Source organism: Heptranchias perlo, chromosome 45 (assembly GCF_035084215.1).
Source record: "Heptranchias perlo isolate sHepPer1 chromosome 45, sHepPer1.hap1, whole genome shotgun sequence".
NCBI lineage: Eukaryota > Metazoa > Chordata > Chondrichthyes > Hexanchiformes > Hexanchidae > Heptranchias > Heptranchias perlo.
In genome coordinates, this window is record NC_090369.1 from 706151 (window position 1) to 715311 (window position 9161).

The 9161-nt window shown below is 56.5% G+C and overlaps 1 protein-coding gene across 3 annotated transcripts in view; it reads left to right on the forward strand.

The window, feature by feature from the left end:
* l1cama (L1 cell adhesion molecule, paralog a) overlaps positions 1-6048 on the forward strand; it is a 226415-nt gene extending 220367 nt beyond the window's left edge. For all 3 annotated transcript variants that reach the window (XM_067976133.1, XM_067976135.1, XM_067976134.1), the window contains exon 27: positions 4463-6048. In XM_067976133.1, coding sequence (XP_067832234.1) covers positions 4463-4703 — 241 coding nt within the window. In that variant the 3' untranslated portion in view covers positions 4704-6048. The remainder of the gene's footprint in view (positions 1-4462) is intronic.
* The last annotated feature ends 3113 nt before the right edge of the window (positions 6049-9161 follow it).

The window sequence follows — 9161 nt, forward strand, 5'->3', positions numbered from 1 at the left end:
GAAAGGGCCGAGGCCCCACGGTGCAGGGACACCGGGAGAAGGGCCGAGGCCCCACGGTGCAGGGACACCAGGGGAAGGGTCGAGGCCCCACGGTGCAGGGACACCAGGGGAAGGGTCGAGGCCCCACGGTGCAGGGACACCAGGGGAAGGGCCGAGGCCCCACGGTGCAGGGACACCAGGGGAAGGGTCGAGGCACCACGGCGCAGGGACACCGGGGGAAGGGCCGAGGCCCCACGGTGCAGGGATACCGGGGGAAGGGCCGAGGCCCCACGGTGCAGGACACCAGGGGAAGGGCCGAGGCCCCACGGTGCAGGACACCAGGGGGAAGGGCCGAGGCCCCACGGTGCAGGACACCAGGGGAAGGGCCGAGGCCCCACGGTGCAGGGATACCGTGGGAAGGGCCGAGGCCCCACGGTGCAGGACACCAGGGGAAGGGCCGAGGCCCCACGGTGCAGGGATACCGTGGGAAGGGCCGAGGCCCCACGGTGCAGGACACCAGGGGAAGGGCCGAGGCCCCACGGTGCAGGGACACCAGGGAAAGGGCCGAGGCCCCACGATGCAGGGACACCGGGAGAAGGGCCGAGGCCCCACGGTGCAGGACACCAGGGAAAGGGCCGAGGCCCCACGGTGCAGGGACACCAGGGGAAGGGCCGAGGCCCCACGGTGCAGGGACACCAGGGGAAGGGTCGAGGCCCCACGGTGCAGGGACACCAGGGGAAGGGTCGAGGCCCCACGGTGCAGGGATACCGGGGGAAGGGCCGAGGCCCCACGGCGCAGGACACCAGGGGAAGGGCCGAGGCCCCATGGTGCAGGACACCAGGGGGAAGGGCCGAGGCCCCACGGTGCAGGACACCAGGGGAAGGGCCGAGGCCCCACGGTGCAGGGATACCGTGGGAAGGGCCGAGGCCCCACGGTGCAGGACACCAGGGGAAGGGCCGAGGCCCCACGGTGCAGGGACACCGGGGGAAGGGTCGAGGCCCCACGGTGCAGGGACACCGGGGGAAGGGTCGAGGCCCCACGGCGCAGGGACACCGGGGGAAGGGCCGAGGCCCCACGGTGCAGGGATACCGGGGGAAGGGCCGAGGCCCCACGGCGCAGGACACCAGGGGAAGGGCCGAGGCCCCACGGAGCAGGGATACCGGGGGAAGGGCCGAGGCCCCACGGTGCAGGACACCGGGGGAAGGGCCGAGGCCCCACGGCGCAGGACACCAGGGGAAGGGCCGAGGCCCCACGGCGCAGGACACCGGGGGAAGGGCCGAGGCCCCACGTGCAGGACACCGGGGGAAGGGTCGAGGCCCCACGGTGCAGGACACCAGGGGAAGTGCCGAGGCCCCACGTGCAGGACACCGGGGGAAGGGCCGAGGCCCCACGGCGCAGGACACCAGGGGAAGGGCCAAGGCCCCACGGCGCAGGACACCGGGGGAAGGGCCGAGGCCCCACGTGCAGGACACCGGGGGAAGGGTCGAGGCCCCACGGTGCAGGACACCAGGGGAAGTGCCGAGGCCCCACGTGCAGGACACCGGGGGAAGGGCCGAGGCCCCACGGTGCAGGACACCAGGGGAAGGGCCGAGGCCCCACGTGCAGGACACCGGGGGAAGGGTCGAGGCCCCATGGTACAGGATACCACCTAGGGTGAAATGGTAGGAGAGAAGAGGGGCTAAATTAGATGTCTGTCGTTTAGTGACACCAAGCCTGAGATTGTAGGAGGAAGGGGAGACTGAGAGGGGAGGAATTCTGCAGTCTTAAGATCTTGTGAAGGAATGAGTTCGAATAGGAGACAATGTGATGAGTCTTGGTTTCCACACAGTGAGGATGAAGGTTGAAGGGGGAATATATAAGGCAGGGGATTTGGATCTTCGGAGGGACAAGAAAGGACAGTTTAGAAGGACACTGACCATAGTCATATTGATTAAATAGATCATGATGTGGAGAAAGAAAGATTTGAGGCTATAGGTGAGAGCAAGATTGTCTTTCTGCGTCTGTCTGTCTGTGTGTGTCTGTGTTGTGTTGTGTTGTGTTTCTGTCTGTCTGTGTCTGTGTTGTGTGTCTGTCTGTGTTGCGTTGTGTGTCTTTGTGTGAATAGATCAACTCTGAAATGCCATTTTTTAATCTATAAATCTTTTGGGACACAGATTAATCTGTGTGCTGCCAGGGGAACTTGAGATAAATGCTCCAACTCGTCCACCATGTGATGCACTCCGAGACCCATGGGGGAGACCCAGGGCCTGGAAGGATAGTAAACATTTTGAGCAGACCTAGATTAGTGGAATGGGCAGAGAGTCGGCAGATAGATCAGTGGGCGGTAATAGATTTAGGGAATACACGCTCAATGAACAGACACTGAACAGAGAGAAACAAGGCTTCCTATATGTCATTCTTAGTGTGGACAAAGCTTTCAAAACAAGCCACTGGGACATAGAGTATAAAAAGTAACAATAAGCTTATACAAAGCAACAGACCGTGTGGGTCCCCAAAATAGAAAGGACATTAAAGCCATAGAGAGCCTACAGCATAGACTGGCCTGGATGCTGCTGGGCAATGAGAGCTATTATGCAGAGAGACTGGAGATACTGGGACTGTTCCCTCTGGAAACACCTTGATCATTTTCTCTGCCAGACATCCATCTAAGTTCCCTCTTGAATTTGCAGAACTGTTCCCTCCATGGACAGTCTGTTTCATGCTTTCACCCACCTGCTGTATAATAAAGTAATTAAATCTACACTTTGTTCAGCTTCCCTCTTCTGACCTTTAGAATCTGTGATTATGTGAAACACATGCAATTTATCAAGACTCCTTTGCACCTGGAATACTTAACATCTCCCCTCAGCCTCTTCCCTGAGTGTATCTGGAGCTCTTAAATCTCCTCTCTCCCTCCAAAAATAAACACATTAACTCCTCCAGACCATCTCCCTGAGGTTAGCAGTAAGTGTTCAATGGAATGAAATCCTGAGATCAGCTGAGTGAGCACAGGCCGGGGATGGAATCCCGGAATTCTCCAGGTCTGCACAACTCCGCGCTCTCACTGAGCTGACAGTGCTTCCTATTTATAACTCATTCCAGCTGGAGACCCGGCCGTGCATCCGCGACAGGCCGCAAGCGACCGGCATTACGAACAAGTCGCTCGGTGGCTCCGAGCATCGAGTTAAAGATCCGTCACGTCTAAGGCACAGTTAGCTGGAACTGCCACTGTTGCAGCAGGGAGCACGAGCACCACATGCTGACAGTGACCCATTTACAGGAGGAAAAAGTCAGATGAGATCTTAATGAGTTTAACAGGCCGAGGAGAGCCTGTCCTTTCTCAGCCCTCAAAACACACACCAGAGCACAAAGAGCTGGTACTGTACTGCTCAGTAGTAAACGTGCTGCCTGAGGTGCTGCTGAGCCACACGGATTAGGATGTTCCCAGCTTCCATCCCCAGTCTTTGCCGAGTTCCTCTACGTTCAAGAAACAATTGGAGGCATGCGCTGGAAGTGCCAGCTTTGGCTCAGTGGGTCGCACTCTCGCTTCTGACTCCAAAGGTCTGTGGGTTTAAGCCCCACTCTAGAGACTTGAGCACAAAATCCAGGCTGACACTCCCAGTGCAGTACTGAGGGAGTGTCGGAGGGTCAGTACCGAGGGAGCGCCGCACTGTAGGAGGGTCAGTTCTGAGGGAGTGCCACACTGCCTGAGGGAGCGCTGCACTGTATGAGGGTCAGTACTGAGGGAGCTCTGCACTTCCAGAGGGTCACTACTGAGGGAGTGCCACACTGCCTGAGGGAGAGCCGTACTGAGGGAGCGCTGCACTGTCAGAGGGTCAGTACTGAGGGAGTGCTGCACTGTAGGAGATGCTGTCTTTTGATGAGATGTCTGCCCTCTCAGGTGGATGGAAAAAAAAATCCCACGGCCACTCTTCTATTGGAAGAAGAGCAGGGGGAGTTCTCCCTGGGGCCAATATTTATCCCTCAACCAACATCACTAAAACAGATTACCTGGTCATTATCTTATTGCTGTTTGTGGGAGCTTGCTGTGCAGATGTGCTAACTTGGTTTGTATTCCCTTGAGTATTGGATATTGAGGAGTGATCCTATCAAAGGTGTTTAAAATGATAAAAGGATTTGATAGGGTAGACATGGTGAAACTAATACCTCTGCCTCTGGTGGGGAATCAAGAACAAGGAGACATAATCTTAAAATTAGAGCCAGGCCGTTCAGGAGCGAAACCAGGAAGCATTTCTTCGCACAAAGGGGAGTGGAAATCTGGAACCTTTTTCTTCCAAAAGGCTGTGGATGCTGGGGGTCAATTGGGGCTTTCAAAACTGAGAGCGATAGATTTTTGTTGGGTAAGGGTATCGAGGAATATGGAGCAAAGGCGAGTAAATGGAGTCGAGGTACAGATCAGCCATGACCTCAATGAATGGCGGAGCAGGCTCGAGGGGCTGAATGGCCTCCTCCTGCCCCTAATGTTCCCAATGTTCCTACGCAGTGACAACGACCAGGAGGAAAAGCCCTTCGAAGGGAGCCAGCCCTCGCTGGATGACCAGATCAAGCCCCTGGGAAGCGACGACAGCCTGGCCGACTACGGGGGCAGTGTGGACGTGCAGTTCAACGAGGACGGCTCCTTCATCGGGCAGTACAGCGGCAAGAAGGAGGAGAAGGAGGCGGCTGGAGCCAATGGGAGTTCTGGGGCTGCCTCGCCCGTAAACGCCGCCATCGCGTTGGATTAGGGTGGGGGTCCGGGGTGGGTCCCGTGTCAGGCGCCAAAAAACACAAACCAATCTGCGTCAACTTCTGTGGGTGCTGTCTATAAATATGTATTTGCCAAATTTTCTTTTGTACTCTTGTTTCCTACCTTTTGTTTTCTATTCTCATCTGTCGCTTTTTACAGTGCAAGGAAATTAGGACACAGTAAAAATGTTTTTTTTAAAAAAAAACTCAGTGGCCAACCACAAACGGATATGACACCAAATATCGGGTATTGCAAAGCGGGGAGGGGCACGTCTGGGCCTTGCTGCCCTGTCACCTGGTGTCTGAGGACAAACCCTGCCCAGGTAGACGGGATGAAAGTGTTCCCTCTCTCCCTCTCTCTGCCTGTCAGAGCTCCTGTGCGAAATGGTGCTGGGCAATTCATACAGCACAGAGGCACCCCGAATTCACCACTAGACTGGCACCGTGACTCAGAGCTGACAAACAGGAAATCTACAAGTGGGGGGTGCTCCCCTCGCTGTACGATTGGGGGAGCTTTACTCTGTATCTAACACGTGCTGTACCTGCCCTGGGAGTGTTTGATGGGACAGTGTAGAGGGAGCTTTACTCTGTATCTAACACGTGCTGTACCTGCCCTGGGAGTGTTTGATGGGACAGTGTAGAGGGAGCTTTACTCTGTATCTAACACGTGCTGTACCTGCCCTGGGAGTGTTTGATGGGACAGTGTAGAGGGAGCTTTACTCTGTATCTAACACGTGCTGTACCTGCCCCTGGGAGTGTTTGATGGGACAGTGGAGAGGGAGCTTTACTCTGTATCTAACCCTGTACCTGCCCTGGGAGTGTTTGACGGGACAGTGTAGAGGGAGCTTTACTCTGTATCTAACCCTGTACCTGCCCTGGGAGTGTTTGATGGGACAGTGTAGAGGGAGCTTTACTCTGTATCTCACCCTGTACCTGCCCTGGGAGTGTTTGATGGGACAGTGTAGAGGGAGCTTTACTCTGTATCTAACCCTGTACCTGCCCTGGGAGTGTTTGATGCGACAGTGTAGAGGGAGCTTTACTCTGTATCAAACCCTGTACCTGCCCTGGGAGTGTTTGATGGGACAGTGTAGAGGGAGCTTTACTCTGTATCTAACCCTGTACCTGCCCTGGGAGTGTTTGACGGGACAGTGTAGAGGGAGCTTTACTCTGTATCTAACCCGTGCTGTACCTGCCCCGGGAGTGTTTGATGGGACAGTGTAGAGGGAGCTTTACTCTGTATCTAACCCGTGCTGTACCTGACCCTGGGAGTGTTTGATGGGACAGTGTAGAGGGAGCTTTACTCTGTATCTAACCCTGTACCTGCCCTGGGAGTGTTTGATGGGACAGTGTAGAGGGAGCTTTACTCTGTATCTAACCCTGTACCTGCCCTGGGAGTGTTTGATGGGACAGTGTAGAGGGAGCTTTACTCTGTATCTAACCCTGTACCTGCCCTGGGAGTGATTGATGGGACAGTGTAGAGGGAGCTTTACTCTGTATCTAACCCTGTACCTGCCCTGGGAGTGTTTGATGGGACAGTGTAGAGGGAGCTTTACTCTGTATCTAACCCTGTACCTGCCCTGGGAGTGTTTGATGGGACAGTGTAGAGGGAGCTTTACTCTGTATCTAACCCGTGCTGTACCTGCCCTGGGAGTGTTTGATGGGACAGTGTAGAGGGAGCTTTACTATGTATCTAACCCGTGCTGTACCTACCTGAAGTGGAATGTGTTCCATATCCTGGCACTAATATCTGCCTCCTTACTGAGCATCTTATACGAAAACATATGTTCTCAAAATAGGAAGTGGACATGGGGGGTGGGGGGAGGAATTGCATGAGACAGGATTTTCTGCGTCTTTGCGCATGTGTGAAAGGCTCTTCTGTACCTATCCAACGCATTGATGTCTGCCTTCAGGAGCCCGTGCGTCTCTTGTTGCCGGCTCTTTGTGTGGAGCTCTGTTCCAGTGTACATTTAATAATGTAAATACTCCGTGTATTTTCTTTTCCGATTTGTCCACCCTCTCGCCTCTGAAACTCGGTATTATGCGTAGTGGTAAGTCGAGAGGTTGTGTCTCCCTTTGAAAGTGTTAGTAAGGAAAACCTCCAGCAGACTCCCCACAAAGCAGCACATCGCCGTGTGTGATCACCCTTCAAGAGTTGGGAAGTGACGTACAGAACCAAGTGCAGACCATGCCCGCTCTGGCCCCGTGCCCGCTCCGGCCACGTGCCCGCTCCGGCCCCGTGCCCGCTCTGGCCCCGTGCCCGCTCTGGCCCCATGCCCGCTCCGGCCACGTGCCCGCTCTGGCCCCGTGCCCGCTCCGGCCCCGTGCCCTCTCTGGCCCCGTGCCCGCTCTGGCCACGTGCCTGCTCTGGCCCCGTGCCCGCTCTGGCCCCGTGCCCGCTCTGGCCCCGTGCCCGCTCCGGCCCTGTGCCCGCTCTGGCCATGTGCCCGCTCTTGACACGTGCCCTGCTCTGGCGCCGTGCCCGCTCTGAATCTCCGATGCTGGTTCCTGCTCACACACAGTGCCTCTTCCCCTCAACCCCCACTCTGAGTACAAATAGGGCCAAAATTGTCTGTGAAAAAGTTGTGATGACCCACAGTTACCCAGCACAGTGTGATGACCCACAGTTACCCAGCACAGTGTGATGACCCACAGTTACCCAGCACAGTGTGATGACCCACAGTTACCCGGCACAGTGTGATGACCCACAGTTACCCGGCACAGTGTGAGGGGCCCACAGTTACCCAGCACAGTGTGAGGGGCCCACAGTTACCCAGCACAGTGTGATGACCCACAGTTACCCAGCACAGTGTGATGACCCACAGTTACCCAGCACAGTGTGATGACCCACAGTTACCCAGCACAGTGTGATGACCCACAGTTACCCAGCACAGTGTGATGACCCACAGTTACCCAGCACAGTGTGATGACCCACAGTTACCCAGCACAGTGTGATGACCCACAGTTACCCGGCACAGTGTGATGACCCACAGTTACCCAGCACAGTGTGATGACCCACAGTTACCCAGCACAGTGTGAGGGGCCCACAGTTACCCAGCACAGTGTGAGGGGCCCACAGTTACCCAGCACAGTGTGATGACCCACATTTACCCAGCACAGTGTGATGACCCACAGTTACCCAGCACAGTGTGAGGGGCCCACAGTTACCCAGCACAGTGTGATGACCCACAGTTACCCGGCACAGTGTGATGACCCACAGTTACCCAACACAGTGTGATGACCCACAGTTACCCAGCACAGTGTGATGACCCACAGTTACCCAGCACAGTGTGATGACCCACAGTTACCCAGCACAGTGTGAGGGGCCCACAGTTACCCAGCACAGTGTGATGACCCACAGTTACCCAGCACAGTGTGAGGGGCCCACAGTTACCCAGCACAGTGTGATGGGCCCACAGTTACCCAGCACAGTGTGAGGGGCCCACAGTTACCCAGCACAGTGTGATGACCCACAGTTACACAGCACAGTGTGATGACCCACAGTTACCCGGCACAGTGTGAGGGGCCCACAGTTACCCAGCACAGTGTGATGACCCACAGTTACCCAGCACAGTGTGAGGGGCCCACAGTTACCCAGCACAGTGTGAGGGGCCCACAGTTACCCAGCACAGTGTGAGGGGCCCACAGTTACCCAGCACAGTGTGATGACCCACAGTTACCCAGCACAGTATGAGGGGCCCACAGTTACCCAGCACAGTGTGAGGGGCCCACAGTTACCCAGCACAGTATGAGGGGCCCACAGTTACCCAGCACAGTGTGAGGGGCCCACAGTTACCCAGCACAGTGTGATGACCCACAGTTACCCAGCACAGTGTGAGGGGCCCACAGTTACCCAGCACAGTGTGAGGGGCCCACAGTTACCCCGCACAGTGTGATGACCCACAGTTAGCCAGCACAGTGTGAGGGGCCCACAGTTACACAGCACAGTGTGAGGGGCCCACAGTTACCCAGCACAGTGTGAGGGGCCCACAGTTACCCAGCACAGTGTGATGACCCACAGTTACCCGGCACAGTGTGATGACCCACAGTTACCCGGCACAGTGTGATGACCCACAGTTACCCAGAACAGTGTGAGGGGCCCACAGTTACCCAGCACAGTGTGAGGGGCCCACAGTTACCCAGCACAGTGTGATGACCCACAGTTACCCAGCACAGTGTGAGGGGCCCACAGTTACCCAGCACAGTGTGATGACCCACAGTTACCCAGCACAGTGTGAGGGGCCCACAGTTACCCAGCACAGTGTGATGACCCACAGTTACCCAGCACAGTGTGAGGGGCCCACAGTTACCCAGCACAGTGTGATGGGCCCACAGTTACCCAGCACAGTGTGAGGGGCCCACAGTTACCCAGCACAGTGTGATGACCCACAGTTACCCAGCACAGTGTGAGGGGCCCACAGTTACCCAGCACAGTGTGAGGGGCCCACAGTTACCCAGCA